The 19,508-nt window shown below is 44.6% G+C and overlaps 1 protein-coding gene across 2 annotated transcripts in view; it reads left to right on the top strand.

Annotated features, from left to right (window-relative positions):
• PIK3C3 (phosphatidylinositol 3-kinase catalytic subunit type 3) overlaps positions 1 to 19,508 on the top strand; it is a 112,890-nt gene that overhangs the window by 77,899 nt on the left and 15,483 nt on the right. For both annotated transcript variants that reach the window (XM_081929643.1, XM_081929642.1), the window contains one exon: positions 486 to 576. In XM_081929643.1, coding sequence (XP_081785769.1) covers positions 486 to 576 — 91 coding nt within the window. The remainder of the gene's footprint in view (positions 1 to 485; positions 577 to 19,508) is intronic.

Below are 19,508 nucleotides of genomic sequence, written 5' to 3'. Positions count from 1 at the left end.
CTTCTGATCGGCAAGCCCAAGAGGCTCAGTGGTTTAGACCACAGCGCCACCCATGGACAAGGCAATGTGGATTTCACACTGCCAAAAACCGGTGGTTTAATGCAAGCATTGGGAACTGCACCTGACAAGAAGAAGAAAAAAGTTCCCCACCCATCTTGCGAAGGTAACATAGTCTCTCATCCTCCCGAGGAAATTTAATTAGCCAATGCTTCAGCTAATGCCAACAAAAAGCTAAGGTTGCTCGTTTTCTACTTGCTGTAGGTTCTTTTTTGAGTGCGATTAATTTGACCTTCGGATGTCTCATTTTGTCCACATTGCGCATCCAACTGTATCTAAAATTTTGGCTGGCAGGCTGCCAATTAAGAATCCACTTCATGCATCAAGTCCCTATAAGCCTGTGCCACAATACTCTCTGTTTGTGGCTAAATTGGCTTCCCCTCTGGGTTATTATTTTCTTACCATGTCTGCCCTCTTCTTCTCCACAGGTATTCCAACCTCATTTTGAACCTGTTCTCCCTCATGGTCGATGCCAACATCCCGGACATAGCTCTTGAGCCAGACAAGACTGTAAAGAAGGTAAGAATTGAATATGAAGTGTGTGCGCTACGAGATGTGCTCTGCCCACAGAGAGGGACCTGGCTCCCAAACTCATTTCATTTATTCTTCCCTCCATTTCTCAGCCCCCTGCCATTGTGTGTCAAAGCACACATGCACTGTTCCCATGAAACAGTGGTTGTTGTATTTGTTGATTGAATTTATATTCTGCCCTATACCCGCAGGTCTCAGGGAGGTTCTCGAGATAAAATCAGAATGTTGTTGTTGTTTAGTCGTTTAGTCGTGTCCGACTCTTCGTGACCCCCTGGACCAGAGCATGTCAGGCACTCCTGTCTTCCACTGCCTCCCACAGTTTGGTCAAACTCATGCTGGTAGCTTCGAGAACACTGTCCAACCATCTCGTCCTCTGTCGTCCCCTTCTCCTTGTGCCCTCCATCATTCCCAACATCAGGGTCTTTTCAAGGGAGTCTTCTCTTCTCATGAGGTGGCCAAAGTATTGTAGCCTCAGCTTCAGGATCTGTCCTTCCAGTGAGCACTCAGGGCTGATTTCCTTAAGAATGGAGAGGTTTGATCTTCTTGCAGTCCATGGGACTCTCAAGAGTCTCCTCCAGCACCATAATTCAAAAGCATCAATTCTTCAGTGATCATCCTTCTTTATAGTCCAGCTCTCACTTCCATACATCATTCCATAAAATCAGAATATAAAACCACAAAATGCATAATCAAAATAAAGACAGCAACCCAACAACACATTTAAAAAGGGCTTAGGGTGCCAATCAAGTTTTCCTCACTTCTGCTGGTTCAGAAGCAGGGAACACACTGGCCAGGCTTCCCTGTCTGAGCTTTGAAACTCTTCCCAAGCTGAGGCCCTCACCAGCCCTGCTCCACATGCCTCCTCATGTTGGAATATCACCTCAAGCCATGGAGTTGCTTCTTGTCTGCCTGCTTGGAGAGATGTGAAGGGGTTCTGTCGAAACCTCTGGCTTTTATGTGACTGCAGTGTCGCCCGCAGTACAAAGGTAAGAGACATGTCCATTGCCCACCCTCTATTTTGCCTCTTGCTCTGCCAATCGTTGCTGTTCCACCCCAGGAAAATCACCCAGAAGGAGATGCAGCTCTCAGGCTGAACGATGCTATTCCTGACACCCTTGGATTAGTTGGTTGTGAGGGTATCTGGTTGTGTTCAAACGTTTCGAGATGCTCATAGTGTTTTTGAAAGTGTTTAGATTAGGGTTGCCATATTTCAAACAGTAAACCCTAGTTTTAATTTGTTTTTATGTCTTTTAAAGATGTTTCAGATTATTTTAATTGCATTGCTTTTTTTTAAATTGTATTGTTGTTTGTTCCCCAGGGCTCCTTTGAGAGGAAGAGCTGGGTAGAAATTTCATTGTTGTTGATGATGATTGTGATAATCCCTTGTGCGGCCGTGTGCTTGAACTGCGGCACACAGAGGACTCTAGCAGTATGAACTGGCCCAGGGACCCTTGCAAAGTGAGAAATGTAATGTTGGAAGTGATCCTAGACATTATCCGAAGGAAGTCTATAAAAGAAGCGGGAGGGCAGCTTGCCAAACAAGAGCAATCTCATCTCTGTCTTCTGATGATTCAGAAACCCATCTTATTCCAGCCTGGTCTCTTTTTAATTTGACGGAGGAGGGGGAATAGCCACTTCTGAAACCATTCTGATTTCTCTGGTGGGGGGTTTTACGTTTCCTAACCCTCGTCACTGCACTGAGATGCAGTCGTCAAGGATATATAATTGGTGGAAACCTGGCCATCAAAGAACGAAATTGGCAGTTGTTCTGGATTTCTGGGGTCGTGCTTATTTTCTTTTCTTTTGTTTTTTCCTCATCTGCAGACTTCAAGTTCTGACTTACCACTTAGTTTAATCCCATTCATCTCTGTCAGGAGTTCAGTGTTGCTTGACGTGATGGTGTTTGTGTTTGGCCTGGACTCTGTCTTGCAAGCAATCTGACACTCTTCCTCTATCAAATGGAGAGTCTCTTCCTTTGTGTTTTCGTGCCAATTAAGGCAGAACATAACCGGCTTGTTATTAATATGTGGGCAACAGCTTTCATGTTTGATTTGGGCAACGGCATACACGTTTTCGTGTTGGCTGGAGAGAGCCAGCCATCCCAATTTCTCTTTCTCCATTCAGACTACATTTCAATGTGCCACTTGCTGAGAAGTGTTTCTTTCTGAGGTCTTTTGAATGCTGCTTCTTCTGAGTTTTGCCGATCTTGTAAAAGACTCATCTTATTATATTATATCTATGCTTCTGCATTTGGAATCTTATTTATTTTGTCAGTCCTTCACATCACAGCCTTTTTTGTTCCGTTTGTTTTAATGGAGGTGTCTCCTTTCCATTTTTCAAAGTCTACTTTAATGGAAAGTCTAATAGAATAAATCCCAAAGCGCTTTCTTCAGGGGTGGGGGTGGGGAGAATGGAATCAGTTTGTGTGATACCTTGTGATGCCTTTGAAGTTTTGTAATCAATTTCTCCCTGGAACAGTGAGTCGCTCTTGATCTTGTGTGACAATATGTTGTCTTAATGTCATAAGACTGAAGATCTGGAAAGGTTACTGATGTTATGATGTTCTTATTTAATTTCAATAGCTCTCCAGGCTGCACTTTCTTTTACAAAGTTTGATCATATGTGCTTTAATTATTTTATTTTATTTCATTATTAATACTCCATCCATCTGGCTGGGCTTCCCCAGCCACCCTGGGGGGTTTACAGCACACTAAAATTGTAAAACATCAGACATAAAAAAATTCCCAATATATGGCTGCCTTCTAAAAGTCAGATACAGTGGTATCTCGGGTTACAGATGCTTCAGGTTACAGACGCTTCAGGTTACAGACCCCTACCCCAGAAATAGTACCTCGGGTTAAGAACTTTGCTTCAGGATGAGAACAGAAATCGCGTGGCAGCGGGAGGCCCCATTCGCTAAAGTGGTACCTCAGGTTAAGAACAGTTTCAGGTTAAGAACGGACCTCCAGAACAAATTAAGTTCTTAACCTGAGCTACCACTGTAAAGGTAAAGGGACCCCTGACAGTTAAGTCCAGTCGCAGACGACTCTGGGGTGTGGCGCTCATCTCGCTTTACAGGCCGAGGGAGCCGGCGTTTGTCCGCAGACAGTTTTTCTGTGTCATGTGGCCAGCATGGCAAAGCCGCTTCTGGCAAAACCAGAGCAGTGCATGGAAACAGCGTTTGCCTTCCCACCACAGCAGTACCTATTTATCTACTTGCACTTTTTGGCATGCTTTGAACTGCTAGGTTGGCAGGAGCTGGGACCGAGCAATAGGAGCTCACCCCATCACGAGGATTCAAACTGGCGACCTTCTGATCAGCAAGCCCAAGAGGCTCAGTGGTTTAGACCACAGCGCCACCCGCGTCCCTACTCTTTTCGGTATATTGAGCCCCCAAACATGGCCAATGCCCACCAATAGCAAAAAGCTGGTACTGAAATCACAATTGAAGCCGCTGGAGTCCCCAAGCGATGCTAATTCTTCTTAACTTCCAAGCCCTGAAGGTGACGCTGGTATCTCAATACACAGTGATCTCAAGGAGGACTTCCATTTCTCCCCAGTTCAATAGCTCTTACTTTGTATGGGCTGCTCAGTCTGAAGTGAGAATGATGTCTTATAAAATCATCAGGTATTCTGGGAGAAATTTGAAACCGAATTTATATTATTTTTCCCGCTCCCTGTGGCAAAGCTTTTCTTTCTGCAACCCTATCAGGAAAAATCTATATTTATCTAATGCTACAGTTGCATTGATTTTCAGCAATATCATCTCTCTCTTTCTTTTTCTTTCTCTTTTGTTCTTTGTTACAGAAGAGAATTTTCCAATCTTGGCACATCATTCCTATGAAGCAATGTGTTTGGGCTAGATCTAAATTGGGATCTCTTTGCTAATAAAGAGCCAGATTTTTCCAGTATCTGTTTGATAGTATTTTATCACCCCTTGCCATATAACTGATTGGGGAACTTTTTTTTCCAGGCTGAGGGCCACATTCCCTTCAGGGCAGTATTCCGGGAGCCAGATTCCAGTTGTGGGTGGCACCGGAGGCAAAAGTGGGTGGAGCAAATAAATGTGAATTTTGCCTTTGTTTCTTCACCCATCCGTCTCTGTCCTCCATCCGGGAAAACTCATTGTTTGTTGTTGTTGTTTAGTTGTTTAGTCATGTCCAACTCTTTGTGACCCCATGGACCAGATCACGCCAGGCACCCCTGTCCTCCACCACCTCCCACAGTTTGGTCAAACTCATGCTGGTAGCCTCGAAAACACTGTCCAACCGTCTCGTCCTCTGTCGTCCCCTTCTCTTTGTGCCCTCAATCTTTCCCAACATCAGGGTCTTTTCCAGGGAGTCTTCTCTTCTCATGAGGTGGTCAAAGTATTGGAGCCTCAGCTTCAGGATCTGTCCTTCCAGTGAGCACTCAGGGCTGATTTCCTTCAGAATGGATAGGTTTGATCTTCTTGCAGTCCATGGGACTTTCAAGAGTCTCCTCCAGCACCAGAATTCAAAAGCATCAATTCCTCATTGTTATAAGAGACTATTCTGGTGTGTTGTAAACAAGGCCATGTTTCAGCTCTCGTGAGTGGAGTCGAGAGCGGAGACAGTTGCCTTAAACTTCTCCTGGCTGAAGTAGGCAGCTTTGCTCAAACTCATTTAAACAAGATAACGCCACGTACATTGTGTTGAGGAGAATTTAAACAGATGTTTTCGGTGTCTTGATTGATTTTCGTCTTGTCCCCCCGTCCCCCTCCTCAAAGCTTTAAACAAGAAATCCATATATATTTCGAGAAACTCAAACAAGATAAGGATCCATTTTGCCTTGACCTGTAAAATTAAATTACCTGTCGGTGCCTGAATGAAGTCAATAGCCCATTTTCAGCCATAATATCATTTTCATGGAAGGCTTAGGGGCGAAGACTTGTAAAGTACGCTGTGTTTGCCTGGCTACAAGACAAACGCTGCTATTTGCTTTATGCAGATGGGTGTTCTAAGTCAATTTTCTCATCTCCTGGTGCAAGTGCTCCCTAAAGCACCAGGATGACAGAAAAGGGAAACAAAGAGTGGCTGAAATTCATTATTTTAAACAATAAGATAAAATAAAATCCTGCGACTCCAGGTGCTTGGACGACTCTTCAGAAACTTCAGCTGCAGGTTTGAGTAGGGCCCGTTTTTCAGGTGATATATTTCTGATGTTGCACAACTTTCACTGATGTAGATTCATAATGTCTTTATACAAATATATGGTGTGGCTGCATTTGAAATACAGTGTATAGTTCTCACCTCAAGCATATATACAGTGGTGCCTCTGATTGCGAACAGGATCTGTTCCGGAGCCCCGTTCGCAACATGAGCAGAACGCAACCCACGTCTGTGCATGTGTGTGACATCATTTTGAGCATCTGCGCATGCGTGAGCGGCAAAACTTGGAAGTAACCCATTCCATTACTTCTGGGTTGCCGCGGGACGTATCCTGAAAGAACGTAACCTGAACCAAACATAACAAGATCTATGACTGTATATGATTTCTATTTTCCCCCAGTTATATTTTATTAAGCTTGAGCATGTTTAACATCTACAGTCATAACACAATTTCATCTTTCCTCTTATTTTTGTCGACTTTCCTCCCCATTTTCCACAGCGTTGTTTTTTCTCCCCTCCCGCTGCTGTTCTATCAAATCATAGCCACAAATATCATAATCTAATTACTTCCGTTGCTCATAGCTCAAATCCTGCTCACGAGTTCATCAGGCTATAATGTTTCTTTAAATAGTCCGAAAACATGTTTGCATAATTTCTAGACTGCCCTTCGTTCGAGAACCACAAGGCAGTTTACAATATAAAAACTCAAACATACATAACATTCTTCTTCTTCTTCTCTGGCGATCCCTTGTAGCCGAGTAAGATTGTCTTTCATAAACAGGGTTTTAACAGTAAGTGACTGTGGAGGCCAATTCTGGATCCACATGTCCTTCCACAGTGGGGACATAGGTTTCCAGGCAGGAGTTGATCATGGAGAAAGTTTGCCAAGGATTCCTTCCTCCTGCCACTTTTCTCCCCTGCCTCCTGAGTTTGAGTGTCTTCAAAGCCCATGACACCTTTGTTCTTTGGCTGTTCACCATTTGTAGCACTCGCTACATACCTCCAGAACGAATTAAGTTCTTAACCAGAGGTACCACTGTATTTAAAGAAATATTATAGTACAATGAATTTGCAAGCAAGATTTGAACTATGAGCAACATAAGGAATTAGAGAAAGAGGGAGTAATAAAAAAATAATAAACACCACAAAAATGGGGTGGGAAGTCGACAAAGCAAAGCAAAATATATTATTATGTATTGGAATGTATATGTGATGTTTTTTTGAAAATTTAATAAAATATAACTGAAATAAAATTATTCACGTCATGGAGAAAGTGGATTGAGAGAAAAGTTTTTTCTCCCTGTCTACAATTCGTGGACATGAAGTGAAGCTGGAATTTGGAGGGCAGATAAGAGAAAGTGCTTAGTCATGCAATGCATAGTTAAACTACGGAACTCCTTGCCACAGGAGACAGTGATGGCCAGCAACTTGGATGGCTTTAAAAGCGGATTGGACTAATTCATGGAGGAGAGGGCTATCAGTGGCTACTGACCGGTATGTCAGAGGCAATATGTCTCTGAATACCAGCTGCTGGAGGTTCGCAGGTGGGCAGACTGCTGCCCCATAAACAGCAGCCCCTTTCATCGTTTTGACTCCAGCCCCTGTCATTCAGAGGTGCAATGTCTCCAGACGTGGAGGTCCCATCTTGCTATCGCGCTGGCAGAGCTGAGCAGATCCCTTTAAATTATAAGGACAGGGTCATAAACATCAACATTAATAAAAGAAAACAGTAGATTTCTATTGCAATTTTTTGGAAAGGGATAATATCAAGATGATTAGAAGATGGCAATTTGGAGAAGGGGGGACCTGAGTATGTTGTGTGTAAGAACAGTATGTGCTTTGATTATTTTTAATGAAGAATACAGTTGCTATAGTGATCCAACGCAGAGAAATATTTTGGTAGACAAAACCCTACATCACTCTTAAGTATCAGTGGGTATAAATTAGCCTATTTATGGAGACAAAGGCAAGAGAATGACAGAAGTGTGTCGGAGAGAACTGCTTTTGTACTGAAGCCGTTCGAAATCATCTTACCCTTAAGCTTTAAACACCAACAAAGTAAAGATCGTGAATAAATTAGAGCTCTCCGTTTCCTGCGATGGTTACAGCACAGGGGAAGCCTTTATCAATGGAGAGGTGTGTAAAAAGGGCAAGGCCTCCATTTGATTATTACTATAAAGTAGTTGTGTTTAAATTGAACCATGATTTTAAAAGATTTTGTCATGTTGCCCTTAACAACAACCTTGTGAGGCAGGCAGGGCACTTTTGCTTGCATTTTACTGGTGCATGCTTAGAGACCCATGGGCTGGATCAAGAAAATACCTGCCCTCGGATCCATTTCCACGTATTGTGAAATTGCTTTGGGATGTTTTACGGGCAGCCAAAGAAAGGGTGCTTGGAGAGTGTCCATGCCATGTGTGGCATGGCTTATGAGCAGAAAAGGATAAGCGAAGCCGGGCTTTCCTCAGCAGATGCTAAGCTGCAGAGATGCTCTTCCATTTAGTAAAGGTAAAGGGACCCCTGACCATTAGATCCAGTCACAGACAACTCTGGAGTTTGGCGCTCATCTCGCTTTATTGTTCCGAGGGAGCTGGCGTACAGCTTCCGGGTCATGTGGCCAGCATGACTAAGCCACTTCTGGCGAACCAGAGCAGCGCACTGAAATGCTGTTTACCTTCCTGCCGGAGCTGTGCCTATTTATCTACTTGCACTTTGACGTGCTTTCAAACTGCTAGGTTGGCAGGAGCAGGGACCGAGCAACGGGAGCTCACCCTGTCGTGGGGATTCGACCCGCTGACCTTCTGATCGGCAAGTCCTAGGGTCTGTGGTTTAACCCACAGTGCCACCCGCGTCTCTTAACCACCAGCTAGTTCCTCAAAATTGGTACGTGCAAAAAACTGACGTGCAGTGGATGGTTTTTGATGTTCCCCATTTAACATTGCATGCAGAAGTTCCTGGATTCAGCCCCCAGCATCTTCAGGTAGGACTGGGAAAATTTCAGTCCAGACAGTCTAAGCTTTGATGGACTACTGGTTAGACTCAGCTTTTTTCCTAAACATGCTCATGGAAAAGAATGTGTTGTTTCTACGTTTGTTTGTTTTTTGCAAAAGAAGTTTTCCAGCACTTCTCCTTTTTTACCAAAAAAATTAAAAGAAATTCAGCCAACGCTGCCTTGGGTGAGGAAGTTGATGCAGCGATTTGCAAATATCCTCTTTGTTTCTGCTTTAAGTGTCTCCCTCCCCAGCTTCCAAGATGGATAATGGTTTGGATGATAATAACTACAGAATATTTTTGTTCGTTGGAGACCAAAGTGCTTGGGGGCACTTGGCAGTACTGTTCTCTAGGTAACGCTTGGATGCAAGTTTCCTATTGTTAAATCTAAACGAGACAAAACAAAACTAGTCTCCTCACCCCCTCCCCAAGCCTTTGAGCCAAGCGACCTCAGAGTTCAGCATGTGTCTTTCTTAGCAAACATGACCTTTAAATGAGAGAGCATCTGGGACCAATGATTTCTTCGCCAGACAAAAGAAACGCAGGCGGGTTTCAGAAACATAATGCTTCTGACTGCCTGTGCTCTCTCTGGTGAAACATCCCTGGACTTACAGCAGGGGCCGCTGCTTCATTGTGTGTGTTTTTTTAAAAAAATAAAAATAAAAATCGGAGTTCAGGAGCGGGGATGGATGATAAAGGCCATCTATTTTCTTCAAGCCCACCAATGCCTGTAAAAAAAAAAAAAAGAATAGAAAAAGTAGCCCTGTTTTAACTGTTGATAGCATCCGTTTCCTTGACGGAAAGTGACAGCAGGAAGGTTCAAGCGATCCCAAAGGAGCCGCAAGTTTCTGCTCGTAGGATATGATGGTGCTCAGCGTTTGCTAAACATTTTGCACAGACAAATCCCCCGTGCAAACATAAAATAAAAAAATGACTCATATCTCTCCACTGCTTCCCTTTTCGTTTTTTAGGAAGACCTGAGCAGGAGAGGTGGTGGGAAATTACCAGAATAAGGGAAAGAGCTAGTTGAAGTTTCTCTACCTGACATTTACTTCCATCTCTGAGGTGGCGCAGGAGGAATGAGCCTTTACCTTACGGCTTCCTCTGCACTTCGTCGCAGTGTTGCACTTGTAGGACAAAGCAAGGAGGAGGATGGAGACAAAACTAGAATTAATTTGGCTCTACCTTCCATTGGCTCCTGATTGGGAGAGGTTGTGTCTCTCTGTGTTTCAGCCTACATCCAAGGCCGGCCCACACATGAGGCAAGGTGACTTGGCTGCCTCAGGTGGCAGGATCCACAGGGGCATCAGATCCAGCCTCCAAGGAGTGCACCATCTGCTGCAGTTGCCATGGCATTGACAGCTGTGGCAAGCTCATTGTGGGCCAGATCTGCCAACTACAGTGGCCTCTTGGCAAAGAGTGTGGGAATGTTGCAGATACAAGGAGAGGATATATTGATTTAATAGTATCCTTCCTAACTCACACTTGTGAGTCAGCAGCAGAGTGCATTCTCTAATATATAGCAGGAAACTAGTTGGTAGAATTGATTGAATCTCTTTACTTAAGCAATCCAATCTGGCTTTGTAAGTTCCCTTTTATCCCTCCTAAAGAGAGTAAAGACACAAGAGGCTTCTTTTAAAAGTAATAAGAAGTTTACTCACATTCAGTTCACAGTTGCATCCCTGAAGGCAGGCTTTTGCTTAGAGTTACAGAAGAGGGTTTGAGTTCATTCCATATGGGAACTCATTCCACATGCAGTCCAAGAGAAGTAAATGGAAGAAGAAGAACGATGGCTGTGTGACCAGCCCCTTTTATAGGGTCTCCCAGAGTCACACCCACCTACCTGGTCACACGCAGGGGAAGGAAGCCCCAGACCACGTTTGACAGGAAGTCTCCTCTTGGCTAGAGTAACACCCCTTGCGTGTCCACTCTGGGCAAACAGGAAGTATTGTATTTGACTGCTTACGTTACATCCCACAAAGAAGAAGAAGAGTTTGGATTTGATATCCCACTTTATCACTACCCTAAGGAGTCTCAAAGCGGCCATCAATCTCAATTCCCTTCCTCCCCCATAACAAACACTCTGTGAGGTGAGTGGGGCTGAGAGACTTCAAAGAAGTGTGACTAGCCCAAGATCACCCAGCAGCTGCATGTGGAGGAGCGGGAAAGCAAACCCAGTTCACCAGATTATTAGTCTACCGCTCTTAACCACTACACCACACTGGCTCTCAGAGGAGAGAGAGAAGGTGTTGCTGGTCTCCTCCCACCCTTCCTTCCGATGTATATCCACACTCACCCAATTTTTCCTATGGCCTCACTCACCACTGACTTGTGCATCCCCCCAGCCCAGAATGGAACATGATCCCTGAACCATCAAAGGCTGCCACCCCTTGCTCCAAAAGAAAGACACCGTGTGATAGTAACATAGGAATCTGCCTTTTACCATGGCACACCATTGATCTTGGGAGAAAAGCAATGACAAACCTAGGCAGCATCTTAAAAAGTAGAGACATCACCTTGCCAACAAAGGTCCGTATAGTAAAAGCTATGGTTTTCCCAGTAGTGATGTATGGAAATGAAAGCTGGACCATAAAGAAGAATTGATGCTTTTGAATTATGGTGCTGGAGGAGACTCTTGAGAGTCCCATGGACTGCAAGAAGATCAAAACCTATCCATTCTGAAGGAAATCAGCCCTGAGTGCTCACTGGAAGGACAGATCCTGAAGCTGAGGCTCCAATACTTTGGCCACCTCATGAGAAGAGAAGACTCCCTGGAAAAGACCCTGATGTTGGGAAAGATTGAGGGAACAAGGAGAAGGGGACGACAGAGGATGAGATAGTTGGATAGTGTTTTCGAAGCTACCAGCATGAGTTTGACTAAACTGCGGGAGGCAGTGGAAAACAGGAGTGCCTGGCGTGCTCTGGTCCATGGGGTCACGAAGAGTCGGACACAACTAAATGACTAAACAACAACCATTGATCTACCCAGCTCAGTATTGTCTACACTGACTGCCAGCCGCTCTCCAGGTTTTCAGGCCAGGCCAGCTTCCCAGCCCTACCTGGAGCTGCCAGGGGTTGAACTGGAGATGTTCTGCATGCAGGCCAGATGTTCTTCCACTGAGCTAAGGCCCTTCCCCAGCGACTTTGAGCCCTGGTGGAAGCAAGCCTGGACTTCCTTCCGACATGATGGAGTGTTGGGGTCCGCTGCCTTTGCAATGAGCAAAGTGATGAGATGTCTATTAAGCTGTTCATTCATCATAGTGTGAATCAGCAGTGTCTGGTAGCCTGCAGAGCCGGCAGAGCGCTGTAGCAACAGATAACTTTCAGAATGGTTGACTTGCAATTAGTCTTGTGAATGAAATATCAAGGGGTGTGTGGGAAAACAGAAGCTTGCCAGACAAGCTTTGCGACTTGGTGTGGACTCTCTTTATTTATTTATTTATTTATTTATTTATTTATTTATTTATTTCTACCTAACTCTTGAGTTCGCAACATGTAGTCATTAAACATTGATACCAAATTGCCCAGAGTAGCTGACTCAGGCATTGTTAGCCTCTGCCTCAGAAAAGCAGGGTCTGGGCTTACACAGTCTTGCTTGTTAATCCTTCATTCCTTTGGGACAGGTTATTGCCTTGTGGGCAGCCTAATGCCTAAAGCTAGAATAGAAGAGATCCTTGCCCCGTCTTGGTTGAATGACCCTTGGAAATTCATGTTGCTTTTGCTGGTAGCTTCTTTGGAGCAAATTCTGCCATGTCTATAATCTCTTGCATCTGTTATTATTGTTTCTCCTACTGTTGTTAGGTGGTTAAAAGGAAGGGGGTTATATCTCAGTAGTAGAACATGTGTTTTGCAAGCAAAGAGGTCCCAGCAACAGAGCTCAGGATCTCCAGCTGAAAAGAATGAGGTAGGGAGTGGTGGCAAAGGCCCCTGTCTGGAACCTGCAGAGCAAAATAGACCAGGGGTGGGGAACCTGGGGGGTCTGATTGGGCTACGAGGCCATTTGGGCCAAGCCTGGGGTCATTATAGAGGTAGGCCAAATAAGGATGCGACTGGGCCAAAGGTTTGCTGCAGTCAGCTGATCACCCAAACAGGCAAAAACAAGTCTCCTGGTGTCATTTTTTTTAATAATTAGTGGGTTTTTAAAGGATTTTATTGTGCTATAAACACGGGGGAGTACATCTTTCATCTCCACTTTCAATTTATAGTGTCTTTTTTCACAGTTCGTTTACATGTAGTGAGAGATGCTTTCATCATGGTCATCTTGTGATTTGGGGAAAAGAGAAGGGAGGGAGAGATGGAGGTTGTTCTTTCGTTCTGTTGCATAATGTTAGTGTAGGGGTTTGTGTCATCATCACTGTGAGAGGTTAGGGCAGTGGTGGCCAAACTTGGCCCTCCAGATATTTTGGAACTAGAATTCCCATCATCCCTGACCACTGGTTCTGTTAGCTAGGGATGATGGGAGTTGTAGTCTCAAAACATCTGGAGGGCTGAGTTTGTCCACCACTGGGTTAGGGGGTCCAGTGCTTGGCTGGTTGATTTCAGCTGGTTGCAGTGTGGCTTGCTTGTACGTAACTAGACACCAGAAGGACCTGTCAGGAGTGAACATAGATCACTGGTACCCAAATGTCCCCGATCACATTACGGTGCCAGGTGATTGACATGCGAGTGGCCCGCCCACAAGTCATCTTCGGCTCCTGGGTGAGATACAGATCAGCCCACCAGCCAGATCCACCTCCCCATTCCTGGAGTAGACAATTCTCTGAGCAGGCATTCCAGGTGGACCAATGACTAGGCTCTGCACAAGACTGGAGCTTATATCCATAGGTGAAGCCAGCTTTCTCCCATCGGAGCCAGATATCATGCAAAAGGGGAGGAAGAAGAAGAAGAAGAGGAGGAGGAGGAGGAGGAGGAGGAGGAGTTTGGATTTGATATCCCGCCTTTCCCTTTAAGGAGTCTCAAAGAGGCTAACATTCTCCTTCCCCTCCCCCCCCCCCGCAAGAAGCACTCTGTGAGGTGAGTGGGGCTGAGAGACTTCAAAGAAGTGTGACTGGCCCAAGGTCACCCAGCAGTTGCATGTGGAGGAGCGGAGATACGAACCCAGTTCCCCAGATTACGAGCCTACCACTCTTAACCACTACACCACACTGTGAGAGGTTTGCATCAAGATATGTATCTAGCCTTGAGATGACTGGCTGGAGCTCCGTTGCCCAAAAGCTTATGGGGCGTGAGCAACTGAAGATTGTGGAATCACAGAATTGTAGAGTCTGTCCAACCACCTGCAGTGCAGGAATCACATTTAACGAATCCCTGACAGATGGCCATCCAACCTCTGCTTTAAAAAGCTCCTACGAAGGGGAGCCCACTGCAGAAAGTTCTTCCTAACATTTAAGAAGATGACATCTACAATAATACAGTGGTACAGTGGTGCCTCGCTAGACGAAAAGAATTCGTTCCGCGATTCTCTTTGTCTAGCGTTTTTTTCGTCTTGCGAAGCAAGCCCATTGACAGCTTAGCGGATTAGCGCTACAGCAGTCTAGCGGCTTTCAGCAATCAGCTGTTAAGCGGCTTATCAGCGGATCAGCTGTTAAGCGGCTTAGCGGCTTAGGAAAAGGGCGAAAAAAGCGAAAAAACCCCGCGGGGGGACGCAATATTTTTTCGTCTTGCGAAGCAACCCCATAGGGAAATTCGTTTTGCGAAGCACCTCCAAAACGGAAAACCCTTTTGTCTAGCGGGTTTTCCATCTTGCGAGGCGTTCGTCTTGCGGGGCACCACTGTACCTCGGTTGTCTAAAGTAATCCATTCCGGAAGACCGTTCGACTTCTGAAACATTTGACAACCGAGGCACAAAGGGTGGTCTGCAAAGTCAGTGGAGAAAATTGGGGGGGGGGACACAGAGGAAGCCGTTCGACTTCCGAGACGCATTTGAAAATGGAAGCATTTACTTCCGGGTTTTCATCATTTGAAAACAGAAATGTTCAGGTTCCAAAATGCTTGAAAACCGAGGTACCACTGTACTATGGTTCTTATATTTATAACATGCCTTGGGCGGCTGCGGCTGTGCAGCATTGGAGAAGATCAAACCTTGCACACAGGCTTAGAGTTTGAAGAATCGTTATTGCTCATGAACGAACACTTTACATATCCAGGAAACAGGTGGAGTAGTTAAAGTGCCCCTTACCTTCTCATTGTGGAGCAAACCTCTGGCCACTTTTCCTCGCCTAAACCCATTCTGTTTACATTCCCGGCATTTTAACGGTAGGCAGAAGGAGTTTTGATCTCAATAATTCCGTTGTAATTCTTCCAAGAGGTGGGGAAGAAGAAGGAGGAGGAGGAGGCAGAGTTTTTGGTCAAAAGGTTTGTTTTGTGCTAGGAGTAGCGGAAAGGAGAAAGCTGCTTTATCTGTGATCTCCCGAGTTACTGAAGAGAATCTGCAGTTTATTCTGACACTGATGGAATGCATCCTGGGGAGCTTTGATGCGTATCAGTTAAAGAACTACCTTCATGGTTACTGTACTTTCTAAGTCCACATAAAGCCCTGGGGGCGGGGGGGGATAACACTTTTAAAAACGCAGTACATCTCCTCCTGTCAATGTGTTACAAGTACCAAGTATGGCTTTTGTAGTTTTAGGCTGGAGGCGAATGAGGCAGGGGACCCTGCAGCCCTTCAGATGTCCTGGGGCTACCACTCTGACCACTGGACATGCTGGCTGCAGGGGCTGATGGGAGCTGGAGTCCATCTTCAAGGCCAGATTCCCCAGTGCTGGTCCAGTCCACATGCCAAACAATATCATAGTGTTGTAAGCCAAAAATGGCTTATCTTCTGAGTTTACGCCACTAAAACTCAGAGATGAGAGGAGTTAGGAGTCCATTGTTGTTTATTGCAAAGCAATAGGTTACAGTTGAATCTTTTCGCAAAACTGCAACCCCACCCAAGGGTCCGGGCAGGGTTATTTATAACTTTTCAAACAAAGGATTTCAATTTTCACCAATCATGTACATCATTACCTCATTTCATGTTTAATACACATGTGCAATAAGCATTACTAACTAAACTTTGATTCTCGCCATGATCTCTTACATTGGTTTAGTATGCATGTTGGGAACCTGTGTTACGTGTGGCCATTTGCACCATGTATCTACTTATGTTCTAGCTTATGAGCTATATCTTCTTGATTTACATATTAGCTCTTCCTTCTGTCCCAGTGGGCGACGGCGGCTTGCCAAATCATCAGTTTCATAATGCAACAGGTTACCATAACTTCTCTATTAGAAGCATATTCAATGATTTATAAAAGGGACGTTGGTGGCACTGTGGGTTAAAGCACAGAGCCTAGGACTTGCTGATCAGAAGCTCAACAGTTCGAATCCCCACAGCAGGGTGAGTGCCCGTTGCTCAGTCCCTGCTCCTGCCAACCTAGCAGTTCAAAAGCACGTCTAAGTGCAAGTAGATAAATAGGTACCGCTCCAGCGGGAAGGTAAACTGCATTTCTGTGCACTGCTCTGGTTCGCCAGAAGCAGCTTAGTCATGCTGGCCACATGACCCGGAAGCTGTACGCCGGCTCCTTCGGCCAATAAAGCGAGATGAGCACTGCAACCCCAGAGTCGGTCTCGACTGGACCTAATGGTCAGGGGTCCCTTTACCTTTACCTTTTTACCATAACTTCTCTATTAGAAGCATATTCAAGGATTTATAGGGGTTTACATTATCACATTCATTATGGCCCTTTGGGCCACCATCACAATAGGGCACACACCTCTCCATCCCAGGAGATATGTTCAGTGGTGGGTAGGATTGCCGGACTATTCTGGCAAAAGGTGAAATTGCCAATGTTAACTTATTCCTCCTATGTCCAAAATGGAACTAAATCCAGCGAACTTTGGGATTCAATAGGATTTCCTGAGAGCTGCAAGGAGGCTGCCTCCCTTTTGTTTTGAGAGCTAATCGTGTTTGGGCTTAAGCGCGAAGTGTGCCTTTGCTTTGAATGCAGAGGAAATTGGTGTCCGAAAATAAAACATCTGGGCAAAGTTTGTATTAGGTGCAGGAGGGCTTGTGAATTAACACCAGACTGCACCAGCTGAAGGATAGCATAATGAAAATGCTTCTATGTTTTTTCTACAATGGTATTTGGCCCAATGGAAGATGTGTTAACATTTATTCTTGGGCCAATATTGGAACAATAACTTACGTTCTTGTGCTGGTTTGTTTGTTTGTTTTTACCCTTCCCGCCTCCCCACTTTAGTCTCAGGACTTACAAATGGTCTAAAATCCATATTTAATTAGATGCTGGAGGAAAGATAATTGCAAGGGCCTCTGTAGAAGCAATGCGAAAATTATATCTCAATTTCTTCCCCATCTTCTGCATCTAAGATACAGTTTGCTTGCGAGGCATTAATAATTTTAATGGCTGCACAAACAAAGGCTGATTTTAATAGGAATTCAGAAAGTTGCAGGCAACTTCCCACATGCAAAGCAAAGAGCTTGGGTAGGGGGATTGACCACTTGCAACATAACTGGTGTGTGTGTGTGTGTTGTTTTTTAATTATTTGGCTAAACTGATTTTGCAAACGCTCAAAGATTCGAAACAAAATTAGTTTCACTTCCTGCACCACTGAGCAGAGTTTTTCTGAGATCTTGCCTGTCCTGTGGATCACTTCACAAGTGGGACTCGTGTGTTCATTAATCTTGGTCGTACAATGACCCCGAGAAATAATTTGTTGCCTTGGCAAGACTTCTTCCTCTCTGGGCTTCACAGACGTCCTCCTCCCCTCCTCTTTTTAATTGCACATTCGCCAAAAGGAAGAGAGAATGCAGCGTTAATGGGAAGAATTGTCTTATTTTAAAAATAGAAATAAAATAACTTTTCTACCATGTTTCTTGAAAGTGAGCAAGGTGATAGAGAGAGATAAAAAGTTCTGATAGGGCAAGGGCAGTTTTAAAACAAAGCAGTGAATCAAAGGTGTTCAAAGCAGCTGCAGCAAAGTGGTCCTCTGACTGTGGAATGCTCTCCCCAGAGAAACATATCTAGCCCCAGCCCTGTCAGCTTCCCTTCATCAGGATAATACATTCCTCTTGGCCCTAAATTGTACCCTGGTATGATATATGACCTGCTTTTGCTGTCATTTGGTGGATAGAGATGGGATACCCCCCTTTTTGTTCTTCTTGTATTGAACACCTATCTATATCTTTATCTACATCTATATCTATCTGTCTGTCTGTCTATCTAATTATATCATTATTTATTTATTTCTAGGTACCTGATTTCAAATAGCTGACAAGGGATTGGAATTTGTTTCTAAAATTATGTAACCCCCTTGGGGATTTTTGTAGAAAGGCATGAACCAATGCAATAATAATTTTTGTGGGTTGCATCCTACATAGCGCTAAAGTAGTGAATGTTAAGTCAGTATTATTATTATTATTATTATTATTATTATTATTATTATTATTATTATTACTATAACTATTACTATTATTACTATTATTATTCCCATCTGACTGGGTTGCCCCGGCCACTATGAGCAGCTTCCAAAAACTAAAACACAGTAAGACATCAAACATTAAAAGCTTCCCTATACAGGGCTGCCTTCAGATGTCTTTTAAAAGTTGTGTAGTTGTTCATCTCATTGACATCTGGTGGGAGGACATTCCACAAGCCAGGTGCCACTACCAAAAAGGCCATCTGTCTGGCTCCCTGTAATCTGATTTCTCACCATGAGGAAACCAGCAGAAGGCCTTTGGAGCTGCATCTCAGGGTCTGGGCTGAACGATGGGGGTGGAGACGCTCCTTCAGTTATCCAGGCCAAGGCCGTTTAAGGCTTTAAAGGTCAACACCAACACACCTAATTGTGCTGTTTGCACAGTGGAACATTCGCTACTGGTGCACCCCCTAAATGTGCTCTAGGGCTTACCACAACCTGCTCAGACTTCAGAAGGATGCTGAGCTTCTTTATACTTCTTCTAACCTTGGTCTTCATCCAGCTGGGCATATTGGTCTTCATCCAGCTGGGCTGCATCAATAGGAGTATAGCATCTAGATCAAGGGAAGTAATAGTGCCACTGTATTCTGCTCTGGTCAGACCTCACCTGGAGTACTGTGTCCAGTTCTGGGCACCACAGTTCAAGAAGGACACTGACAAACTGGAACGTGTTCAGAGGAGGGCAACCAAAATGGTCAAAGGCCTGGAAACAATGCCTTATGAGGAACGGCTAAGGGCGCTGGGCATGTTTAGCCTGGAGAAGAGGAGGTTAAGGGGTGATATGATAGCCATGTTCAAATATATAAAAGGATGTCACATAGAGGAAGGAGAAAGGTTGTTTTCTGCTGCTCCAGAGAAGCGGACACGGAGCAATGGTTCCAAACTGCAAGAAAGAAGATTCCACCTAAACATTAGGAAGAACTTCCTGACAGTAAGAGCTGTTCGACAGTGGAATTTGCTGCCAAGGAGTGTGGTGGAGTCTCCTTCTTTGGAAGTCTTTAAGCAGAGGCTTGACACCCATATGTCAGGAGTGCTCTGATGGTGTTTCCTGCTTGGCAGGGGGTTGGACTCGATGGCCCTTGGGGTCTCTTCCAACTCTATGATTCTATGATTCTATTCTATGATACTTAATTCTTGATCAGTGGCCCTCTTTGGGTTACAGTCCTTGTTGGCACTCGCTCAACTTTGTTCGCTATTAACAGGAGTAATATAAAGCACTCTGGAGAGAAGTCTTATATTTGGACAGGGGAACAGACAAGACCTTTATAAATCGAGATCATTTTCTGCCCAACCAAGGCTCTCCGGGGAAAGGTTTGCAATTTT

The sequence above is a fragment of the Podarcis melisellensis genome (assembly GCF_964234715.1).
Source record: "Podarcis melisellensis genome assembly, chromosome: 11".
In the NCBI taxonomy this organism is placed as follows: Eukaryota; Metazoa; Chordata; class Lepidosauria; order Squamata; family Lacertidae; genus Podarcis; species Podarcis melisellensis.
This window is presented reverse-complemented; position numbering and strand designations above follow the sequence as displayed.